Raw genomic sequence first — 24,253 nt, forward strand, 5'->3', positions numbered from 1 at the left:
ATTATTATGATCTCTGAATACATAATAATCTGGCCACTCAGTGGATATCCTATACAATAAAAGGCTAATATGCAAATTGCCCCCTCGACCAGGAATGTGACCAGCAGGCAGGCTGGCCAACGCCCATGTCCCCAGCCCTTGGCCAGTTTTGCCGGGCCCCATACATGCACTGGGCCTCTAATATATGTATATGTATATGTATATGTAATATGTATATGTATATGTATATGTATATGTATATGTATATGTATATGTATAAAGTGACCAAATTATTATGCATTCAGAGATCATAATAATCTGGCCACTCAGTGTATATATTACTCCTATTTAAATGTAAGAGCTGATATGTTGAATACATCATCATCATCATATTTATTACATTACTTATATTGAATGCTTACCTTGTTAGGAACTTTTCATGCATTGGCTTCCTTAACTTATACAGCCTTATGAGAATAGATATGTTAACCCCATTTTATAGTTCAGAAAACTGAGGCTTATCAAGGTTAGTGACTTGCCTAAGATAACACAGTAAACAGTTGTATTAGGATCCATATCTAGATCTCTTTAAATTCATATCTAAAATCTCTGGTCATTTCAATGTATTGTATCATTTGACATTGTTCATGTGTTCTTTAATGATTTCTACTTGGACTTCCTCTAGAAAGGGTCTAAGGATTAATAGAATCTTTAAAATTTGGTTTGATTTGGTTTTCTCCTGCTGCTTGTCTGTTAGCTCCTTGAGGATAGGGACTAAGGTCATGTTTATTTCTGCATTCCTCTTCCCAGTAAATGCAAAGTAATATTTGATGGATGAATCAATGAAGCATTTTTTACTACAGAACAGTTTGTCCACTGGAGCCAAACACTAAATACCTAGAATCACAGTGGAGAAATATTGGGTATTTTATTATGAACTATAATAGAAGCCCGGTGCATGAAATTCATGCGGTGGGGGGGCAGGTTTCCCTCAGCCCAGCCTGCACTCTCTCCAATCTGGGACATCTTTCTCACAATCCAGGATTGCTGGCTCCCAACTGCTCGCGTGCCTGCCTTCCTGCCTTCCTGATTGCCCCTAACCACTTCTGCCTGCCAGCCTGATCACCCCTTAACCACTCCCCTGCCAGCATGATTGCCCCTATCTGCCCTCCCCTGCCAGCCTGGTCCCTCCCAATTGCCCTCCCTTGCAGGCTGTTCCCTCCCACTACCCTCCCCTGCTGGCCATCTTGTGGTAGCTATCATGTATCCATATAGGGGCAGCCATCTTGTATGTTGGAATGACAGTTGATTTGCATATTACTCTTTTATTAGATTATTAGATATGATAAAAACCTGGTACATGGGTGGGGGCCAGCTGGTCTACCCTGAAGGGTGTCCCAGATCAGGGTAGGGGTTTCCTTGGGGCATGGGGCAGCCTGGGCGAGGGGCCTGTGGTGGTTTGCAGGCTGGCCACGTCTCCCAGTGATCCAAGCAGAGGCCCTGGTGTCTGGGATTTATTTATCTTCTATAATTGAAACTTTGTAGCCTTGAGCAGAGCCAGGGCAGGCCAGGGCCGTCCTCCATAGCCAGTGGCACCCAAACCTCCAGCTCTCTCCAGCTGTGATTGCTGCCATATTTGTTGGGTTGATTTGCATACTCATTCCTGATTGGCTGGTGGGCATAGTGGAGGTATGGTCAATTTGCATGATTCTCTTATTAGATAGGATAGCACCACCCAAGAGAATGGAAAGCTAATGCTCAAAAGCCTGAACTCCTCAATGGCATTTAAGTTACAGATTATATAAGGGCAAAATCATAAGACACCAGTGTTGTGCTGAGAGCTGACTGGTTAGAGGTGAGATAAGGGTAATAAATCATCTCTAGATTTTGAGGACAGTGGAAAGGTCTTTTCCTGCTTCTCTCCGTTTGGTCTCCTGGGAAAGTAGCCAGGGGTCATTCCACCTTATGGCTCAGGAACTGAAACACCTTAGGTCAGTGGTCGGCAAACTCAATAGTCAACAGAGTCAATATCAACAGTACAACGATTGAAATTTTTTTTGAGAGCCAACTTTTTTCAAATTAAACTTCTTCTAACACCACTTCTTCAAAATAGACTCTCCCAGGCTGTGGTATTTTGTGGAAGAGCCATATTCAAGGGGCCAAAGAGCCACATGTGGCTTGCAAGCAGCAGTTTGCTGACCACTGCCTTAGGTTAAGATGTTATCTTTAGCCTGCCAGAGGTTCTTGTGAGCGTTGGTCAGGTTCTGGTTACTATCTTCAGCCTCAAGGGTTGCTAATTGTTTGGGGCAGTGGTTGACAAACTGCAGCTTGCAAGCCACATGCGGCTCTTTGGCCCCTTGAGTGTGGCTCTTCCACAAAATACCACGGCCTGGGCGAGTCTATTTTGAAGAAGTGGCGTTAGAAGAAGTTTAGTAAGTTTAAAAAATTTGGCTCTCAAAAGAAATTTCTATCGTTGTACTGTTGATATTTGTCTCTGTTGACTAATGAGTTTGCCAACCACTGGAAGGGGAAAGGCTAGGTCTCTGAGGCATATATATATAGAGAGAGAAGATTATGATTTTTAGAGCTAGGACTTAAAACTACAATAAAACTAAGTTTAGTCAAAGTCAAAAGGACACTTGGTTTTACCATCCCTCGAAGTCTAGGATACAAGGCTTCTTAATAGAGCCTTTTCATGTTAGAACTTGAAGTGGTTTGGAAAATCAACTCAAACTTCCTTCAAGGAGGAAGGCCTTCCATAGGATGACCCAACGAGTTGGAGGCATAAGAGAACTTAGAATTCAGGTCTACTGGGCCATCTTGTTTCAAAGAGCGTATTCCTGTCCCTAAATTCTTCCCTTTCCTCCTCCTCTTTCCGTTTCTTTTCCCTTTCCCTGCTACTCACCTGAGACAAATGACATGTAGTGAGAGCTGGGTGATTGGGAGAGAGTTAGGAGGCATTGGGGAGCAAAGCAAATGGTGATTAGTCCAAACTTCTAACTTAGAGTTGTATTATACATTTGGAATTCTTCAGCTAAGTCTGAGGTAGATATCTGAAGGAGTGAAAGGGAAACAGATACTCTTTGAAACAGAAATGAGCATCCCTCTTTGGTTTCCAGTCTTGCTTTCCTCTTTTGAAAAAATTTTTATTTATTTATTTCCGAGAACAAGGGAAAGATAGAAACATCAATGATGAGAGAGAATCTTGATTGGCTGCCTCCTACATGTCCCCTACTGGAGATCAAGCCTGCCACCTGAGCATGTCCCCTGACTGGAGTGAACCATGTCCTCCTGGTTCATAGGTTGATGCTCAGCCACTGAACCACACCGGCGGGCTGCTTTCCTCTTATTTATCTAAGTTTTTTGAGGATCTCTCACATGCCAGACAGTTTTCTAGCACAGAAAGCAGATGAAAACGGCCTAATGACTTTTCTTAAGGAGCTTGCATTCAGGTAGAGAATGAATTTGAATGCAGTCTTGTACTCTAGGTAAGCACTGTAATGATGATAGACTAGAAAATGCTTTGGAGCATTAAAAACTCAAGATACATTCTTCCTAGAAAAGAGACTAAAGGCTTCATGTGTCTCGGAAGTGATGTTTTCAGGCAGAAAGGATGTTTTAGTCTGAGGGGGACAGCCTGACTAAAAAGCATGTGAGTGGTAGAAGGTGATCTTGGAATAGTAGTTTGGGGCCATATTTGGGTGATTTGATTACCTAAGAAGTTGGATCTTATCCTATATGGGAGGGGGAGACCATTAGAGGATTTTTAAGCAGGGGAATATGTTTAAGTCTGGATGTTAGAGATTCCTTTCCAGAGCTCCTGGTAGGGTAGGTGGGAAGGGGAGACACTGAACGAGGGATGCTTAACAAGGAAGTCGTCATAGTCAGCCAGCCAAGGGACAGCAAAGATTCAAATGGAAAGGAGAGAATATATACAATAAACGGTTGGGTGAGGGATGAAAGGGAAGTGTCCAGTATGGTCCCAGGTCAGGTCCCTAGGAGATGCCTTTGTCCACAATTGGAAATGTAGGCAAGGATCAGGCTGAAATGGAACGCCTGAGATGCACTGTGGACTTGTGGGTAGAGCTCAGAGGGAGCTGGCTGGAGCTGAAGTGCTTGTGTTTGTGTTTCAGATGGTGACCCTCTTTCAGATGTGGGTTGTTCCCCTCTATTTCACAGTGAAGCTGCACTGGTGGAGGTTCCTAGTGATCTGGATCTTCTTCTCTGCTGTCACAGCCTTTGTCACCTTCCGAGCCACCCGAAAGCCACTAGTGCAGACAACCCCAAGGTGAGAATTTAGGTAGTGGAAAGAACTAGGTTTCTTGAAGTGGGATGATGGGAAGGGCTGGTTTAGATGGAAAACTTAGTTTTTATCTGCCATGTTTACTTGGCACTGAGCTCCACCAAAACAAACCTGCCATTCACAGATTTAAAAAACCCAAATGTTTCATTTTAGTTTACCTTATCATTTATTTTGAGGTTTGTTTACATTAAAAGCAAACAACAGAGTAAGCAAATCCTGGTGATGATTGTAGTATCATTTAAAATGTTATTTTCTTCTGTGAACCCTTCTCTGATCTCTAAGTTAGATTTTCTGTTATATTTTTTCATAATGCCCTGCAGTTTTCCTTCATAGAGCTTATCACAATTTATAATTAAATATTTTAGTTGTAATTCCAGTTTGCTCCTGGGAGCGTGTCCATGTAGCATCCACTTACTCTACCGCCATTTTTAATCTCTTTCTCTCTCCTTTCTCCAGGTTGGTTTATAAGTGGTTCCTGCTGATCTATAAAATTAGCTATGCCACTGGCATCGTTGGTTACATGGCTGTCATGTTTACCCTTTTTGGTCTTAACTTATTATTCAAGTGAGTATCCTTTGCTTTTTTTTTTTTTTTTTTCCCCTTGTGTTGGGGAAGGAGATGCTGGTGGGATATATCTTTCTTCCTGGGGTAAGTCATGGTTATTAACAGGGAAAAAGTGGTAATCCAGGATAGGAGATTCGAGCCATGAGGGATATGAGGGTGGGCCCTCCACTATTGTGCTGACAAAGAGAAAGGAATGTTGGATGATACAGAATTAGAGTTTCAGATCATTAGTTATATTTTCTAAGAATTTATATTTTAAATTTTTAAAATATTTTTATTGATTTTAAAAATATATATATTTTATTGATTTTCCACAGAGAGAAAGGGAGAGGGATAGAGAGCTAGAAACGTTGATGAGAGAGAAACATCGACCAGCTGCCTCCTGCACACCCCCTACCGAGGATGTGCCCGCAACCAATGTACATGCCCTTGACCGGAATCAAACCTGGGACCTTTCGGTCCACAGACCGGCGTTCTGTCCACTGAGCCAAACCGGTTTTGCTTTTTATTGATTTTTTACAGAGAGGAAGAGAGAGGGATAGAGAGTTAGAAACATTGATGAGAGAATCACCGATCAGCTGCCTCTTACCCACACCCTATTGGGGATGTGCCCGCTACCAAGATACATGCCCTTTACGGGAATCGAACCTGGAATCTTTCAGACTGCAGGACGACGTTCTATCCACTGAGCCAAACCGGTTTGGCAGAATTTATATTTTAGTGGAAGAGTATGACAGAAGTAATAATAATAATTATAGCCAGTTTCCTGTTACTTTATCTCCCTAATAGAACTAATTTCCTTGTCCACTTATTTATTGCAGTATTCACTCTCCCTGAGTGATCTTATGTTCAAGAAGAGTAGGAGCTGGCAAACTATGTCCTGTGGGCCAAATTGGTCTACTTCATGTTTTTATAAAATATGAAAAACATTTTACTGGAGCACAGTCACAGGCATTTGTTTTTACACATTGTCTATAGCTGCTCTTGCAGTAAAACAGCAGATTTTAATAATTGCGGCAGAGACTATTTGGGCCACAAAACTAAAATATTTACTATCCGACCCTTTACAGAAAAAATTTGCTGACCCTGAATTAGACATTTGAACTCGTGGCATACAGTTGACCACACCTGACAACAGATCCACCTCGAAGGATACAAGACAGGAAGTTGCAGGGCAGTGTCTTCATAGTCAGAGGTTCTCATAGTAGTCACAGGGCTGAGATGTAAGAGAGTGAGACACCTGCCCCAGAAGTCCCCCCTCACCCAAGGAACACATTCAGTTCAGGAATCTCCCAGTCCAGATGCAGTGCAATCACAGGCCATGTTTCTTTTTGCTCTCATAAACTCTACAAGGAAGAAAACAGAATTGGGAGTCTTGACCATTTTTATGCTACTGATCAGATTAATCAGTGAAAGATCATGATGTTTAGTTAATAGGTTAAATATTACAGGATTGACGAGCAAATTCAGCTTTCCAAGATAAATATCATTTACAGTTTTAAGTGAACACATACAGTTCCTGGTACAATTTTTTTTTTTTTTTTTTTAGTTTAGGAAGCGGGAGAGGGAGAGAGACCAATGTGAGAGGGAAACATTGATCGGGTGTCTCCTGCACGGGGATCAAACCCACAACCTGGGTATGTGCCCTGACCAGGAATTGAACCTTTTGGTGCAAAGAATGACGCTTCAATCAACAGCCACACTAGGCAGGGTACAAATATTTTAACAAATATCTTAACAAAGGTACTTTCTATACTAAACATTTATAGACTCAAGGTTGCAAATTATTGGTCCTTAGACTTATTAAAACAAATCTCTTAATATTACAGGCAAGAACTTTGTCTTTCTACCTAAAACATATATAATTTTATTAACCAGTGTCACTCCAATATATCCAATAAAAAAACTTTGTTCTTCTTGGTAAATAGATGTGGGTCAACGTTTAACTTGATGACAAACAGAATATATGTAGGTGCAGCTTAATATTTTATGGTAGCTCGTCTGTAACTGACTAACTTTTTTTCTAAAAACTGTGGTTGCCAAACTTTTCTGTAAAGGGTTAAATAATAAATATTTTAGACTTTGTGAGATAAGAGTGAAATCTATGATATTATATAGATACTTCTATAATGAAAGAAAACTCCTTTTCTGCCCCATGGCTGTATCAGATGGTGGGCATATTTGTGCCTGCTTGCCATCAGACAAGACATTCTCAGAAGCAGTAGCCTGAGAGGGGTGGGTATGATGAACTGGGGTCTTCAATATGTAGGTGCCAACCAGAGCAGGCCCTGGCAGCTGCAGTACATGGTTGCCAGTTGGAGGAGGCAGGCACTGGGAACAGAGAGGGGAAGTGGGGCAGAAGGGGATACCATGGCTTTGTCTTTGAAGCTCACAATGTTAGCCTGTTCAATTGGTGCCCAAGGATAATACACTGAGTAGCCAGATTATTATGATCTCTGAATGCATAATAATCTGGCCATTCATTGTATATCCTACATAATAAAAGGGTAATATGCAAATTGTACCATCGACCAGGAGTTCGACCAGCAGGCAGGCTGATCAACCACCCATGTCCTCTCCCCCTAGCCAGGCCACCCAGATCCCACCCATGCACGAATTCATGCACTAGGCCTTATACTGTACACAAACACACACACACACACTCTGAGTGGTCAGATTATTTTGCATTCAGAGATCATAATAATCTGGCCACTCAGTGTATACTTTAAATACAGCATGCTAGATTTGGTCTTAGTTTGCCCTAGCAAACTTGCTCTAGCCCTTGAACCTTCTGCTTTTTGGCACCTCCTTCTGTGTCTGAGAATAGAATACAAAGCAGTGTGTCTCAGGCAATGCTACTTCCTTTACAGGATCAAACCAGAAGATGCCATGGACTTTGGCATATCTCTCCTCTTCTATGGCCTCTACTATGGTGTTCTTGAGCGGGACTTTGCAGAAATGTGTGCAGACTACATGGCGTCTACCATAGGGGTGAGTTCACCTGGCCCTTAATACCGCCTTCTACCACCTCCAGGGAGTTCAGGATAGCATAACTTGTTTGAAGGATAAAATCCTTTAAGATGTGGTTGGATTTCTTCCTTAAATTTGGAAAGTCAGAACTCAGATGTATTCTGGAATTTTTAACTTTAGGACCATTGTAGGAAAGGACCATTTTACCCTGAAGGAAGTTAGCATTCGTTCAACAAGTATTTATGTAATGCCTATGTGCCTGAACACTGCTGGGATTGCAGAGGTGTACACACAGAAGCAGATACGGTCCTTGCCTAATTGGAATTTACTCTCTAGTGACAGAGAGGGGTATTAAGGGTAATAAACACAAAAATAAATATAAAATTATAATTTTAATAAATATTATGAAGGAAAGGTGCATGATGCAATGAATAAATGCAGTAGTAGCATTTGACCTAGTCTTGGATCTCAAAGGGCTTCTCTGAAGAAGTGACTACTGAACTGATTCAAACCATGTGTAGGTGTTAACTAAATGAAGTAAAGTGAAAAGAGGTAGAGAAAACTTCGAGTAGAGAGTCCTTTGGTGGGAGGAAAGGTGGGCTAATATGAAAGGTGAGGAACTAAGGCTAATATGATTGTAGGGCTGAGAATGTAGTGAAATAACTGGAGACATAGTCAGAGGCTAGACTAGAAAAAGCCTTAGAGGATGAAGGAAAGATTGTGTATTTTTTATACTAAAAAGACTGGAAGGCTACAATAGAAAATGTCATTATCAGATTTGCATTTTAAAAAGATTGTATTGGCCTTAACCAGTTTGGCTCAGTGGATAGAGCGTTGACTTGTGGACTGAAAGGTCCAAGAAGATAATATTGGCTGCTGGGTAGAGAACAGATTGGAGAGGGGTCCACAGGTTAGAGTGGACCACTTAAGACTATTTAAGAGACAAATGGGAAAGATGAAGGTAGCTTGGATTAGAGATGGTAGAAAGGGAGAGAAGAGCACTATTTTAAAGTATTTTGCAGGTAAGTTTGATGGGACCTGGGTAAAGATTGGTTCTGGAGCCTGAAGGAAAAAAATATGAAGGAAAGGTAGGTATCAAAGCTGAGATTTCTAACTCAAGCAACTCCTTGAATGGTGGAGATAGGAGATGCTTTATGAAGATGAAGTGGAGACCATGGAGAAATTCAAGCTTAAAATATGGGTAGAATAGCCAATCTGAGAAACCCACATCAGTATCCCTTTTTCCCCTTTATAATGGAAGTATGTTTTGTTTTGTTTTTTGCTATTTACATTCTCTTAATTATGTAAACAACACAAAAGTGTTCCCCATCTCAGTGTCATCCCATTAGACTCTACCCCAAGGAAGAATATTTCAAAATTTAATGGACATCTCTCCATTTCTGTGCTGAAATACATGTGGCTCTGTCTGATGAAGGGGAACCAAAGGGCATGTAAGAAGTTACTGACAGCTTGGAGTGAATCCCTGGGAGGACATCAGGGAAATGGGTTCTCTGGGAGCGTCCAGATACCAGGCGTAGCTTTTAGGCAGCAGGTAGCTTTGGAGACCACGCGATAAGAGCAGGAAAGGACCGGCACCGGCTGCATGCGAGGCGCTTCGGGAGCTCGGGGAGGATTTGAGGCAGTTTTCAGGTGGGACACTATTTGCTGTGTAAACTTGTATGTTCATTTGTGTCACAGGCCAATTTAGGTTAAATAATCTTCAACCATCGCCTTGGATATTTTTAATTAAATATAGTAGTTTCAGATCTAGGACTTTGTTTCTCACTATCATGGGCTATTTATTTTTCTAGCAACGGATCAAATTGAAAATAGTATATTGGGTCACTTTGTGGACAGCTTATTAGATACTTTTTTTTAATATATTTTATTGATTTTATACAGAGAGGAAGGGAGAGAGAGAGAGAGAGTTAGAAACATCGGTGAGAGAGTCATAGATCAGCTGCCTCTTGCACACCCCCTACCGGGGATATGCCTGCAACCAAGGTACATGCCCTTGACCGGAATCGAACCCGGGACCCTTCAGTCCCCAAGCCGAGGCTCTATCCATTGAGCCAAACCGGTCCCGGCTTATTAGATACTTTTTTGAACAACTGTCTTATGTTTTAGCTGCATTTGTGTAGGCTTCAGCTCTTCCTTTACCCATTTCATTTCCCAGAAGAAATTTCTGGACTCTATATTATCTAATTACTACACGTTGAACAACAGCTGTTCTCTTAGACTGCTTTTATAGCATAGCCAGCTTTTCACAGCCACTCTTGCCAGTATCTTATCCTTTACCCTCTAGTGATTTCTTTTTTTCTCATTTTGTTTTTATAGGACCAATTCTCTGATTTTCCCAGGTTGTTGCCAACTTTATTTCAAGGTTATTATCAGCTTCCAGTTTAAGCATAGCTTTAATTCTCTCAGATGGTCGCTGATAACCAATTTACAAAATCCCTTTTCTGTCCAAATGGGACTGAGCTCAGAATTGATCCACAAGATAGCTTCTCCTCTAGGGGAGATGGGATCATTAATTGGCCTCTCCAAAACAAGGTTTGAGCTGGGCCTTCCATGTTCTTGGGAAGAATTATTGGGCTCCAATGATTACAGCTGATAACCCTTAAAAGTAATAAATTCCAGCTTTACCAAAAGACCTGGCAGAACACTCTCTTGTTAGGGCGGAGGGTGCCTCAAATACCAGCTCTTGGCCCCTCATATTCTCCTTCCCTTTACAATATCTTACTATCCCATATGCTCACTTAATAGCCTGCATATGTATAAACCCACATACTTCCCTGTGTCTCAGCATAAGAACAGAAGGATCAAGCAGTCACATTGGGCTTTATTTTTTATTTTATTTTTTTAATTATTATTATTTTTTAATATATTTTATTGATTTTTCACAGAGAGGAAGGGAGAGAGATAGAGAGCTAGAAATGTCGATGAGAGAGAAACATCGACCAGCTGCCTCTTGCACACCCCCCACCGGAGATGTGCCCGCAACCAAGGTACATGCCCTTGACCGGAATTGAACCTGGGACTCCTCAGTCCGCAGACCGACGCTCTACCACTGAGCCAAACCGGCTTCGGCGACATTGGGCTTTCTTAAAAGGTTGAGGATGAGAGCAGGAAAATAAGCCAAGGGTACTTGGCTGAGGTTAATCTGGCTTTCCAGGCTGCCTGCTTTCCAGGGTTTCCAGACCCTGCCTTTGACAACAAACTGTGTAGCTGGAGGCATTTGGCACCCACCACATCTAGACAACTATTTTCCAAACGTCTGGACCTAGAGCCTTTGTTCCTGACAAAAATATGTCACCCCTTCTTCTATTCCTCAGGCCAGCCTTTTGAATTCTGGTACCTTATGTGAGGACTTACCTCTTTCCTAGGTAATTGACATTAAGAATGGCTATCCCGCCGAAACCGGTTTGGCTTAGTGGAGGAGCGTCGGTCTGCAGACTGAAGGGTCCCAGGTTCAATTCCGATCAAGGGCATGTACATTGGTTGCGGGCATATCCCCGGTAGGGGGTGTGCAAGAGGCAACTGGTCGATGTTTCTCTCTCATCGACGTTTCTAGATCTCTATCTCTCTCCCTTTCTCTCTGTAAAAAATCAATAAAATATATTTTAAAAAAAAAGAATGGCTATCCCTTTCAGAGGAGCCACACTATCCAAATCTGTCCAACAGAATGTGACCTTGCTGACCCTAACTATGGAGAGTTTGCTGTTTCCCCAGGTTCCCATCTTGCAGCAGAGTGGGTCATAGGAAGACTAGAATGGCCAGGAATCCATTCATTATTTCCCATAGCAAACATTGCTGAGACTTAGTGACAGGCCTTCTTCTAAGGCGTGGGATGCCAGCAGATCAGACGAGGCAGGGGTGTGGGAGAGGGATTTCAGCAGAGATTAAAGGGATACATTGCACTGCCTTTACAGTTCTTTCCAACCCTGAGATTCCAGAACTCTCTTGTTTCTGCCCGCCTTTAGTTAAGTGGGCCTTGTGCTCTGGGTCTCTGAGCCACGGATACCTCAATTTCAAGAATAACCCTGACCTTAAAACAAAATCTGATCAATGCTTTGGTGCAGGCAATTTGAAGAAGCCAGGAAATTTCTGCCTTCCATTCATTAGGCAACTCATTCATTCATTTATTAAAGCAATAGTTATTTGTCAATTGTCTATAACACATGTGTCAAACACAAGGCCCGCGGGCCAAATCCGTCCCGCCAGGCCTTGCAATGTGGCCCGCACCGCGCTGTCATCACTGCACTCCGCTGCGTTTCCATCACAATGACAGTTTATGACTGTTCAGTAAACCATTCGGCCCGCGATTTAGGCTGGATTTTAGATTTTGGCCCCATCTCTGATTGAGTTCGACACCCCTAGTCTATAATGTACCAAGTATGACCCAAGTACAGTCTTCACTAATACCACTACCACCCATTTCAGTAGCAGTACTTGTTTTGTGTTGTTGTGGGTTTTGTTTTGTTTTTATTTGTGGTAAGATACACATTGCCCTGGCCGGTGGCTAAGTTGGTTAGAGTATCATCCCATGCACCAAAGGGTTGCAGGTTCAATTCCTGGTCAGGGCATGTGTGGGAGGAAACTGATCGATGTTTCTCTTTCTCTCCCTCTTCCTTTCTCTTTAAAATAAATAAAAACATTCTCTAATGAGGACTGAAAAACCACATAAAACAGAATTTACTATCTTAATAATTTTTAAGTGTATAGTTCAGTTACACTAAGTACATTTACATTGTTCTGCAACCATCACTATACATCCATAAAACTCTTCACTTATAAAACTGAAGTTCTATACCCATTAAATAGTAACTCCACAATTTCCCCCCCCAACCGCCATTCTATTTTCTGTCTCTGAATTTGACCACTGCAGGTACCCCATATAAGTGGACTTGTGCAATATTTGACTTTTGTGATTGACTTATTTCACGTAGCATAATGTCTTCAGGGGTCACCCATGTTGTAGCATGTATCAGAATTTTTTTCCTTTTTAAGTCTGAATAATATCCCACTGTATGTATAGACCATATTTTCAGTCCTGATCATTTTTCATAGTCTTTTGTACATTTTGTGGTCATGGCTCCTATCCCAGAAAGTCATAGTTGATGTTGGAGCTGTTCTGCTTACCATGTCAGGAACTTGTTTTAGTCCTCGCATAGCCCTTTGAGGGTGGTTTGACCTAAAGAGATCTGTGATTTTTTGTGTGTTAGGGTTCTTAGAAATGTAAGTATATTAGCAAGCATCCGCAAATCCTTTTCACTGTTCTGTTTAGTGTAGGGTAGCTCTTTGGTTTGTTTTCACATGGAGAAACTTGTAATATGAACTTTAGTCATTATCTTCTGATGATGAGTCTAGGGAACCTTGGATATTTGCTTTTCTCTCATCTGGTCACTATGAGATCATAAGCGTGTGACAGCCAGTCAGTATGGTTTTCTTGATTGTGAAATAAGATTATTTTCTGGAGCTTCTTCCAGGCTGGGCAGTAACCCACATTCATGCAAACTTCTAAGCAAGTTTCTGTGCCCCAGAGTTACCTTTTGAATCATCAGTGGCCCTGATAGCATCAGGACAGGACTAGCTAGCCATTCATCTGGCTTAAAGTAGTGGAAAGAGCGAGGGGGTTAGAGTCAGGCCTAGTTTCAAGTTTGAATCCACTTTTAATTAGCTATGTTCTCTTTCTTTTTAAAATTCTTTAATCTTGCCGGAACCGGTTTGGCTCAGTGGATAGAGCTTCAGCCTGTGGACTGAAAGGTCCCAGGTTCGAATTCGGTCAAGGGCATGTACCTTGGTTGCGGGCACATCCCCAGGGAGGGGTGTGCAGGAGGCAGCTAATCGATGTTTCTAACTTTCTCCCTCTCTCTTCCTCTCTGTGAAAAACCAATAAAATATATGTAAATAAATAAATAAATAAATATCTTTTAATCTTTATTGTTGAAAGTATTATATATGTTCCTATGTTGTTACTGTCTTTAGACAGAGAGTAAGGGAGGGAAGGAGAAAGAGAAACATGCGTCGGTTGCCTTCTATATGCACCCTGACCAGGTTTTAAACCACAACCTTTTAGTATATAGGATGATGCTCTAATCAACTGAGCCACCACCAGGGCTAGCTGTGTGCTCTTGAGCAAGTTACTTTACCTCTCTGGTCTTGTTTTCTTAGCTGTAGTAATACTACCAGTCTTATAGAATTGTAAGGAATAGGTGAATGTAAAGCATTCTTTTTATCGCTGATATTTCCTGTTTCCTCTCCTAACTTTCCTTTCTCCTAATGATATTGTTCTTCTAAGTTCAAGTCTAAGTCATCATCTCTTCTCTTCACTTGGATAATTCACTTTTCTTTTTCCAGGGATTCCAGATTTCTAATCCAAAACTGTTTTCTGAGCTCCAGAGCATTACTTTTCAGTGGTCTATTAGACATCACCAGTCTGTCTACTTTTTTCAGTTTTTACTGCCATCAAATTAGCCTAAACCATCAACTTACCATATTTTTCGGACCATAAGACGCTCCGGACCATAAGACGCACCAGTTTTTAGAGAAGGGAAATGAAGAAAAAAAGATTCTGAAACAAATAGTGTCCTAAAATATTTTATGTGCATTAAAACCCAATATCACAGTCATAAACACATGTAATCAACCCTGTAAAGTAAACAGCAGCATTTAGAACCATTTTAGAGCCGGGCAAGCACACAGAGACCACACAGAGCCGGGCAAGTAAAAAAACTTTTTTTAAAAAGTATATGTGTAGGCTATATTTGGACCATAAGACGCAGGGACTTTTCCCCCCCACTTCTGGGGGGGGAAAAGTGCGTCTTATGGTCCGAAAAATACGGTAGTATAAGCCTCCATCATCCATTGCTTTTAAAGAATTGTAATTGTCTCTTAGCTGGTCTTCTAAAGCTTCTTTTCTTCGTTTCCAATTCATTTTTCACACAGAAGACAGAGTGATCTATTTTTTATATTTTTTTTATCTACTCTAGATATTTTATATATGGAATCATATAATATTAAATATTTGTCCTTTTGTGTCGGCTTATTTCACTTTGCATAATGTTTTCAAGGTTTGTGTGTGTTGTAGCATGTGCCAGGACTTCATTATTTTAATGACTGAACAATATTTTATTGGATGGATATATCACATTTGTTTATACATCCCTTTATTGAGGGATTGTTTCTACCTCTGACTATTGTGAATAGTAGTGCTTTGATGAGAATTAGCATACAAGCATGTGTTTAGTCCATTTTCATTTTTGGGAGGTATATATGTTGGAATGGAATTGCTTGTCATGTGGTGATTCTTGTTTAACTTTTAGAGGAATTATGAAATTCTTCTTTAATTATAAATTTTTCAAATGTTTTTATTCACTTTTAAAGATGAAGGAAGGGAAAGGGAGAGAGAAACATCGACTTCAGGCCCGCAACCCAGGCATATGCTCTGACTGGGAATTGAACCGCTCAGTGCATTAGGTAATGCTCAGCCACCTGAGCCACACTGGCCAGGGCTGCATGAAGCTTTTTGACTCTTGTTTTTATTTCCTTAAATTCCTTGAAATTAATGGCTGAAGTGTATGACAGTATGAGATATATGCCAAATGCTGTCCAAAAGAATTGCATCTCCTTTGCTGCAGCCACAAGTGTCTGAGAACACCCTTATCACCACACAGCATTGCTCTGGATATTGCCGTTGAATCTTAAAGATGTTGTCCATGTCTGCTAGCATCATAGTCTGGCTATAACGTGGCCTACCTGACATAGCTCCTGTATGTCACCCTGAGCCCTTCTCCCTCACGTTCTCCTTTGTCCCTGATGTTAACCCAGCCTAGCATTCAGGTCCTTTTCGATTAGACTTCCTGACCCATCTCTGGTGTGTCCCTTTCTCCTCATTCACCCAACAAGGATGAGGTCTATTTATTGTATAGAAATGTTTTCTAGCTCTGTGACCTCCCCTGCCACTTTGCCTTCTCTCTAGAAGGCCTCTGTGGTAGCTTTCCACTTCAGTTGATTCTCACATCTTTCCTGTCTTTTCCTTGTGCTCTTCCCTCCTAGTTCTACAGCGAGTCAGGCATGCCTACCAAACACCTCTCGGACAGCATGTGTGCCGTGTGTGGGCAGCAGATCTTCGTGGATGTCAGTGAAGAGGGCATCATCGAGAACACGTACAGGCTGTCTTGCAATCATGTGTATCTGCCTGGAGCTCCCGGGTCACATGCACCCTGTAGTCAGGGAGAGAAGGGGGCATGCTGCCCGGCCTCTGAGTGTAGGAGAGTCACAAGATGGTAGACGTTTGGGTGATGTTGAATGTTAGAGGTGCCGATACCCAGGAGTAGAAAATGCATCCTTGCTTGCTCTTTCCCACAGATGGGAGCCACTCTTATGTAAATGCTGTTCATAGCCTGGCATACCAGGAAGGAGCCTGAAGCTACACTAGCTGCCCCAGGGTTGGATGGGTCACAGGAGCAGCATCCTCTAACTGGATCCCTCAGTTTCAGAATCAGATCCCCCTGAATAATATCTAAGATTTGTCATGTCCTTGCTCAGCTCCCATTCTGTGCCATGTATTATGTTATCTCCGTTTTGCCTCTGACAATCCTGTAAGGTAGAGATGTTGATGATGATGATGATGATGATTATTCACATATGAGCAAAGAGTCAGAGAGAAGGGACTTGCCTAATATTATACAGAAGCTAAGAGGGGAAGCCAGGCTTGGGACCTTTCTCCAGAGCTAGTGCCTGGGCACCTTGGAGATCAGCACAGAGCTGGGTGCCACGCAGGCTGTCCACAGTATTTCCCTTGACCAGTGATGCTTAGTTTCCACGAGTTCTGCATTCGCGGCTGGTGCATTGTGGGAAAGAAGCAGACGTGTCCCTACTGCAAAGAGAAGGTGGACCTCAAGAGGATGTTCAGCAACCCGTATCCTTACTGTGCGTTCCTGTGGCCTTGTGACCCTGCACTGGGTCCTCCTGGGCGTTCCCTCCTGCTCCCACCTGGTACATGTCCTCCATTCTGTTTGGCCTCAGATCCAGGAAATTGGGATGGGACATGGCATAGGACTAATGCCTCACTTCTCATCGTAGCTCTAGAAGGCTTAAGGCTAAGTTGGTAGCTGTAGCAGCTACCGCTTCCTGCTTGCTTACCGTATATAATACCTGCACTGTGCTAAGTGCTCTCATGTGGATCCAATTGTCTTCTCTAGAAACTTAATGACCTCATGATATTCTAATTTTACAGATGAAACAGTTACGATGTTGGATACTTGTTTGGGGTGATATGACTAATGCATGATGATGCCTTATCTATGACACACAGGCCTGGGGACCAGCTCTGTGCCTGTGCAGGGCCTGTAGGTGCAGGGATGGCTGAGGGACTCCCTGTGCCCATCAGCTATCAACACAGGACTTAACGCTCCGCTGAGCTATCACTTCCTCCCCGGCCAGCCTTCCCTCCTCATTCTGTACCTTCCCCCTCCTCATTCTCCTCACAGCCTGACTGTTGGAAAGTGCCCAGCCACTACTCTGCCTGCCCCTGCACTTCCCCTGGGATCCAGGGACCCAGCCTTCTCCCCTCTCCTCTCAGCTGCCCCATTTCTCTGTCCCTAGGACACCAGCTGGGCTGTGTGGGAGCCACTGCATTCCTAGTCCACTCCCTGAATAGGAGACAGGCCCTTTTAGGTTTCTTACTTTGTTCTCGCAGAGACTAGTTTAGGAACAAGTAGTAACTCCATGGTCAAGCTGATGGTTGGGGCTTCCCTTAGTTCCCAGAAACTAGGCCAAGCTGCCCTTTCTGATGCCTTTCTAGAGATTCCCTCTCCCCAGGGCTTTCCCCAGACCTGGAATCCCAACCTCCTTTTCCAGGCGTCTTGCCCAGTGTTTAGCTGTGAAGTGGAAGGAAGGGAACTATCTCCCGAGCTGGTTGGCCTCAGTAGGGTAGTGGCTTAGTGCCCTGGACAGGGATTCCTTGGGGCCTCTGCCAGGGGTTATTCCTTGTGACCAGCCTCTTGCTCCCTTCTGCCTCTGTCTCTAGACTCAACCTCTTCCTTGACCTAGAAAGCCTTCATGTTGGACATTACAAGAACCTTCAGGGTTGCCTTATTCAACTCCCAGCTTCCCTGCAGCCAATGTCACAGTCCTCTGGCTGTGTTCTCTCACTGCCAGTCCATCTGAGAAGTTGTTTCATGGATGACCCTCTCTGCATGTCGGTCATGGAGAGCTAAGTTCCACCACTCCATCCCCATCTTCTGCACGGGCCCCTCCGCCATCCTCCCCCCACTTTCTGCTTTAGCCCTTTACTCCAACATGGAGAGGCTGTGGGGCTTTCTAGAAAGCTGCTGGAAAGTGTGGGCGGTCCCAGGAGGATGTGGGCAAACCTCCGTGACCATCCCCTAGACCAGCCTTAGCAGGTCTGTGCACAGCCTCTTTCCTTTACCACACCGGCAGCTGGGAGAGGCCCCACGTCATGTACGGGCAACTGCTGGATTGGCTTCGCTACTTGGTAGCCTGGCAGCCTGTCATCATTGGCCTAGTACAAGGCATCAACTACATCCTGGGCCTCGAGTAATCGGGCAGAAGAGCATCCACCCACCATGGACCTCAGGGCGCACTCCCCCCTGCCCTTCAAGACCTCCTGGTGGGAAAGACTCAAAGGGGCACGTGGGCCACTCAGGACCCTCCTGGCTGTGTCCGGGCAGGGAGGGATATGATGGCGAGCTAGCCAGTGGGCTGCCAGCAGTGGGGGCTTTTTTTAAAAACAAAAAAACAAAAAACTATTTTGATGAATATATTTAAAAACCTTTTTTATTGTGGAGCATAGGAACTGCCTCAACTCCTGCAGGCCTCACCCTCCCTGCTTGAGCAGGGCAGAGGCAGAGCCACAACCTTTCTGGTTTAAAGGAGCCTCCTTGCCTCTGGCTGAGAGCCTCAGCACACCCCTCCCTCCCTCCCTCCCTCCAAGGGGCTCAGTGAGGAAGAGCGGAGGAGGAGCCCTGTGCGTGAGGGTATCTTCTGTCTTCTCCCGTCCAGGAGCCGTAGGCTGGTTGAGGCAAGTGGAACCTTGTGACTTTTCCAGTGAGGGAAGCCTTGGGACCTCAGAATGCATTGAGGATTTGTTTGGGGGCAGGAGCAGTTTGGGTGACCTGCCCGGAGCAGCCCTGTGCTCGGCCTGAACGGAGGCCACGGCGGCTGCAATGACTGAGAGCCCCCTGTGCCCGGAAGTGGCAGTATATACCACAGGCCATTCAGCCGCATCATTTCCTTCCCGGAAAGCCTGTGTGAAGTGGGTGTGTGCCTCTGAGTGGGTGTAACAGAGGGACTCACAGACATGAGACATTGTTCCCTTGAAGCTGGCAGGGGATTCCCAGCCAGAGGCCATCCCTATGTCAGCTTTGTTGTTCATGGGTCCTGTCTGGGTCTGGCAGTGGGAGTTGGCAGGGTGGGTGGGAGGAGGGCGAGGCCCAGGTGAGTATGGCATCTGGAAAGGGATTCCAGGGAGACCCAGCCCTGGCCCTAGGAGTTGTGAGGACGTGCGAGGGTAAACATGGGCCTTCCACATTGGGCCCCTAGGAAATACGGCCCACCTGGGCCAATGCCTTCAAGGGCAGCAAGAACCAAGAATGTCGCTCCATTCTGAATAAAGCTCCATGAGCTGGGTTGAAAAGCTGAACATCATCTTGCTTTTCTTCTTCCCACCTCCTTCCCTGGGGTCCCTGGGGATGCCTTGCCTTGGCTGCCTTTTGCTGGTCCTGTTTGAGAGCGAGGACCCTGAGGTGGTGGTGGGATACTGGGCTCCTGTCCTGTGGTAGAAGGGGCCCTGGGACACCACTGGGCAGTTGTGTCCTTACCACCTGAGGTCAGTTCCCTGCCATCACCCCTTCTCAGAGCCATTCTCAACTTGGGCTGTCTTACCCAGCTGTGGCTTCTCTCATGCCATCCTCAGGGTGGACTGGGAGCTGGTTGAAGGGTCCAGGGATCATCCAATCCCTACATCCGGCTCATGGGAGAAGCTGAAGCCAACTGTCCAAGACTCTTTTATATTTCACCAGTCCTCAGTCCTAGGACCTCCCAGTGGCCCAACTCTAGTCTTGGTGACTCCGAAGTAGAATCCCACCTCCTTTCCCTCCCTCTCCTCACCCCCAAGCCCCAAAGGACTGTGTCAGAGCCCCAGGCAGCCTTGCCTCCTGACTTAACTGCTGGAAGCAGTTTCCCTGTGTCCTGCAGCCTAGCAGCTCCTGGGGAGGGACCAAGAGTAAAAAATGCCAAGTAGAGCGAGCTCTGGAGAACAGAATGCATGGCTTTGTCTCCTGCCTCTAAACTAGGAATATGAGTCTGGTTTCCACACCAGTAACGCCCCCTTTGGATTGCAGCAGATGATATTCCTGGCGTCCTCAAAAGCCAGGCCCGGGTCCTGGCCTCCCTGGCTCTGGCCCCAGCTCTCCTATCCTCCTGACCACAGAAGTCACAAACCCCAGTCACTCGGGCTTTGTCCTTCACACTTGATACATGCATACGTTGGATCGCCAGCCCTCGTTCTGCCTCCATGACCCTGACTGGGTGCCGCGCTCATTCCCTGCCGCAGTCCCAGCTCTGTCTGGCCCATCAGCCGCCTGACTAGAGCGTTGCTCCAGCCAGTGTGGGGCCATTCCCCTCTTCCCTAGGGAGTGCCTCCTAGGGCCAGGGCTCCAGCTCACGTTTCAGGCTCTCAGCGTGGCTCTGCGAGTCCTGTGGACAAGTCTGGAAGTTCTCTCAGCGCAGCTCCCGTGGCGGGGCTCCCTCGGGCCAGAGAGGACCTGTGCTGTGGCCCTCTGGAACGGTGGCTCCGAAAAGCAGGGCTCTTCGGGCTTCTTAGGAGCCAGGTAGGGGGAATCTAACTTCCTGGGGAGCCTAGACCGGTAGCTCTGGGAGGGGAGGAGTGAGAAGAGTTCATCATGGCGCTGGGTGGGTGTTGGTTCAGGGGAGTGAGTGGGGAGCCTGGGAAAGGTCTGGATGTGGATGGACGTGGGTGACATTGAACATGAAATGGTCAATTTGGTCTAACACACTGGAGTCCCCCAGTGCCTACAAGAGTTGTTCCCTTGAATATCAACGTGACAGGAGGAGGAAGCAGGAGGCTCTGAAGAGCAAAGGTGGATACTAAAGCCCTGACCCTTCGCTGGGATGGAAGGACTGACTGTGAGACTCATTAGTCCAGACCCTTTGTCCCCCTGGAGGGTACGGATGTGGTGGATTAAAGTCCCCGCGGACCCAGTCTGATGCTGGCTGGTGAGTAAAGGCGCAAGGCGGCTTCCCGTGTCTGAGCCTGCGTTAGGTTCCCTGTTAGATTCAAAGTGAAAGTGAAATGGAGGCCAGTGCTTTCCCAGAATTTCCCTGGATCCTGCCCTTCCCAGAACAGCTCCCTCCGTGAGGAGAGCTTTATCTCCCTCCCGACTGGGTAAGTCCCGGCCCCTCCTTGCGCTCAAGTTTCTGTGTCTATCCTGAGGGGTTGGCGTGCACGGGAAACCAGCATGTTTCCTGTCGAACAGGCGGCTGGCTTCTGAGCTGCTCCAGGGTGAGCGATGAGCTGTGGGTCCCCTGGAGGCAGGCAGCGAGGCCCGGTTGATGGGAGACCCAGTGCGACTGCCTGAGGGCGGAGGAGCGGAGCCGGAATTGAGCCGGAACCGAGGGCAGCGGGGGAGGAAGGGGGTGAAGGGGAGGGAGAGTGGAGGGGAACTGAAGAGGGGAGGGACGGAGGAGAAGCAGCAGGCAGCAGCGGGGGCAGGTTCTGAGGCTCAGGCCAGTTTCTGAATTGTGGAATAGTTACCACTCCTTCCCCGCCTGTCCCGTCACCACGTACAGAGCCAAGAACACAGCTCCGGGCGCATCATGACCACCAGACGGAACTGGACACCAGGTGGGACCTGGGGCTGTGCATGGGGAGCGTGGGGGGGAAGGACGGCGGGGGATAGAACATGGGGGTGGGAGCGGTCTGAAAACAGAATGGAGCCGTGGGGTTGCCCCAAGCCTTAACTCCCAGGCGACTCCTCTCCACTGCGCTCTTTCAGCCTCTGTCCAGACGCTGTGGCTCTGGCTCCATTCCACAGTCTCCCTGTGTTCCTTTCAAAAATGGCCAGGAAGGTCCTTCTGCCCCTCTAATTCCCTGAGCAGAGCCCAGGAATCTCCGAGCCAGAGCTTTACCCAGGCAGCAACTCCCTCGGCTAAGACCTGAGCTCGGGCGCTGAGCATTCCCAGGCGGTCCAGCTGCTCATCTCCGTGACTGCCCTGTCCTCAGACTCCAGCCCTTTGTGGATCCTGTTCCTGTGTGCCCACATCGTCTCCCATTTGGCGAGAGCTACACCTGTACCCCAGGTCGTCACAGCCGCTGCAGTCTCAGCTGGGATCACGACGCTTCCAGCAACCGAGCGGTGCCCAGCATTGGAGGTGTCCCGGCCAGAAGATGGACTCTCACAAAGTAAGGAGCAATTCTGAGGAAAGCCCAGGAGGGCACAGTGGTTAGAGGGCAGGCTGTTAGCACAGAGGGTCCAAAGGTGGAGTTGACCCCTGCCCTTCTGCCATGTAGCCCACTGCCAACCCTGCCAGCTTGGCTGAGCACTTGGCATTCTCTGCTCCCATCCAGCATTATGAGTATGGGCATGGGGCCTAGCCCCCAAGGTGCTCCCTATCAAATGGGACAGAGAATTCAGACAAGAGAAGGTGAGAGGCTGCAGAGCCGAGTGCTGTGGGCTCCTCTCAGAGCCCACATGCTTCTGGCCACCTCAAGAGGAGTGGCCCAGTAGGGCTGCTTCCTTGGCTGGGGATTTCAGTCACTGACGCTGGGCACTAGAAGGTCTCCTGAGCGAACAAGCTCAGGGGTTATCACCTGAATAAGGACATATCCCCCAGACTCTTGCCCAGCCCTGGGCCTCCGTGGCAGACAGGGCACTTCTGCTTTAACGGACCTCCGCACTTGGGGGGGGGGTGCCGAGCAGCACTCGGGGTTCCTGGGTCATGGCACCGGGGAGCTGGGGAGGGTGGGCAGGCCACAGTAGAGAGGGTGGGGGGTTGCTTGACGGAAGGGCTAAGGACTGACAGCCACTTGTGCCCCTAGACGGAACGCTGACTCTGTCCTGTACCGCCTGTAGCCGCTTCTACCACTTCAGCCTTCTCTACTGGCTGGGCAACGGTTCCTTCATCGAGCACCTCCCGTATGGGCTGCGGGAGGGCAGCACCAGGTGAGGGGCGTGGTGGCGAGGCCCATGGGGGGAGGCGGCCTCCTGCAGTCCTCTCACGGCCTTTCTTCCCTGCGGCAGCGTGGAGAACAGGGGTGCCAACTCTCACCTGAAGAAGGCCCTGGTGCTGGAGGAGTTGAGCCCCGCCTTGCTCAACACCAACTTCTCCTGTGTTTTCGTGGATCCTGACAGCACTGCCCAGCGCCACGTCGTCCTGGCCCATCTCCAGGTGAGGAACCTGAGGGAAGGTTTCCAGGGACGGGCAGAGCTCTGCTCCAGTGTGGGGAGGAAAGGGCAGGCTGTGCCCAGAGCCATCTCAGGCTAAGTAAATATCTGTGCTTTCCGATGCTCTTAGGCTCTACAGCCTGGTCTGGAACCAAACCTGCAATATTTGTTATCTAATGTAACAGATATTTACATTACGATTCACTACCAGTAGCAAAATTACAGTTATGAAGTAGCAATGAAAATAATTTTATGGTTGGGGGTCACCACACCATGAGGAGCTGTATCAAAGGGTTGCCGCATTAGGAAGGTTGAGAACCACTGGCCTAGAGGAAAGTGACGAGATATCCCTCCCTCTTGGCCCTGATCCTTGTCTGCCTTCACTTCCCCAGGCTGGGCCGAGGACAGTCATGACCCCCGAATCAAGAAGCCTCCAGAGGGTTCCCTCTGCCTCACCATCCTGACAGGTGAACTCAAGCTGGTTGCAGCGCCACCTCTTCATTTAGGTCTAGGCTGTCAGCTCAGGCCACAATCTCAACTTAATGGTATATATTTGTATAGGCAAAGCTCGTTTTATTGTGTTCACAGATAATGCAATTTTTACAAATTGCGGGTTTGTGGCAACCCTGTGTTGATTAAATCTGTTGGCACTATTTTTTTCAATAGCATTTGTTCACTTTGTCATATTGTAGTAATTCTTGCAATATTTCAAATCATCATTGTATTTGTTATGATCTGTGATCTTTGATATAACAATTGTTTTTTTGGGTGCCATGAATCATGCCCATATAAGATGGTAAGCTTAATTGACAAATGTGTGTGTTCCGACTGTTCTGCCTATTTCTCATCTCTCTCCCTTTCCTTGAGCTTCCCTATTCCCCAAGACATAACAGTATTGAAATGGTCCAAGTAATAACCCTACTCTAAATGAGACGATGTCCAATTGAGCAATACCGGCCAGGGCTTGACTCCATTTTTAAAAGAGGTTCTATGGGATAAATACTAT

At 46.1% G+C, this 24,253-nt stretch overlaps 2 protein-coding genes across 11 annotated transcripts in view; both read left to right on the forward strand.

Moving 5' to 3' along the window:
• The window catches only part of RNF121 (ring finger protein 121), a 52,858-nt gene extending 31,947 nt beyond the window's left edge, over positions 1-20,911 (forward strand). For 3 of the 8 annotated variants that reach the window (XM_036427970.2, XM_036427971.2, XM_045577779.1), the window contains 6 exons: positions 4,113-4,267; positions 4,739-4,846; positions 7,717-7,837; positions 15,875-16,008; positions 16,638-16,739; positions 18,238-19,484. In XM_036427970.2, the coding sequence (XP_036283863.1) occupies positions 4,113-4,267; positions 4,739-4,846; positions 7,717-7,837; positions 15,875-16,008; positions 16,638-16,739; positions 18,238-18,610 (993 nt within the window). In that variant the 3' untranslated portion in view covers positions 18,611-19,484. Of the gene's footprint in view, positions 1-4,112; positions 4,268-4,738; positions 4,847-7,716; positions 7,838-15,874; positions 16,009-16,637; positions 16,740-18,232; positions 19,485-19,863; positions 19,870-20,341 lie in introns of those variants that run through there. The other 5 variants (XM_045577780.1, XM_036427972.2, XM_036427973.2 and 2 more) reach the window with 5 other exon arrangements.
• LOC118713447 (interleukin 18 binding protein) lies at positions 248-24,061 on the forward strand. Of its 3 annotated transcripts, XM_036428012.2 has the most exons (7): positions 248-260; positions 6,165-6,169; positions 21,651-21,707; positions 22,086-22,265; positions 22,902-23,025; positions 23,104-23,251; positions 23,640-24,061. In XM_036428012.2, exons 3-7 carry the CDS (start codon positions 21,680-21,682, stop codon positions 23,709-23,711), a joined length of 552 nt encoding a protein of 183 aa, XP_036283905.1. In that variant the 5' UTR covers positions 248-260; positions 6,165-6,169; positions 21,651-21,679; the 3' UTR covers positions 23,712-24,061. The 3 variants fall into 3 exon arrangements, with proteins under 3 accessions (XP_036283905.1, XP_045433753.1, XP_045433752.1); XM_045577797.1 differs by lacking the exons at positions 248-260; positions 6,165-6,169 and adding an exon at positions 20,968-21,079 and having other exon boundaries at positions 21,653-21,707; XM_045577796.1 differs by lacking the exons at positions 248-260; positions 6,165-6,169 and adding an exon at positions 21,049-21,248 and having other exon boundaries at positions 21,653-21,707.
• Positions 24,062-24,253: the final 192 nt, after the last annotated feature.

The sequence above is a fragment of the Pipistrellus kuhlii genome, unplaced genomic scaffold (genome assembly GCF_014108245.1).
Source record: "Pipistrellus kuhlii isolate mPipKuh1 unplaced genomic scaffold, mPipKuh1.p scaffold_m20_p_9, whole genome shotgun sequence".
NCBI lineage: Eukaryota > Metazoa > Chordata > Mammalia > Chiroptera > Vespertilionidae > Pipistrellus > Pipistrellus kuhlii.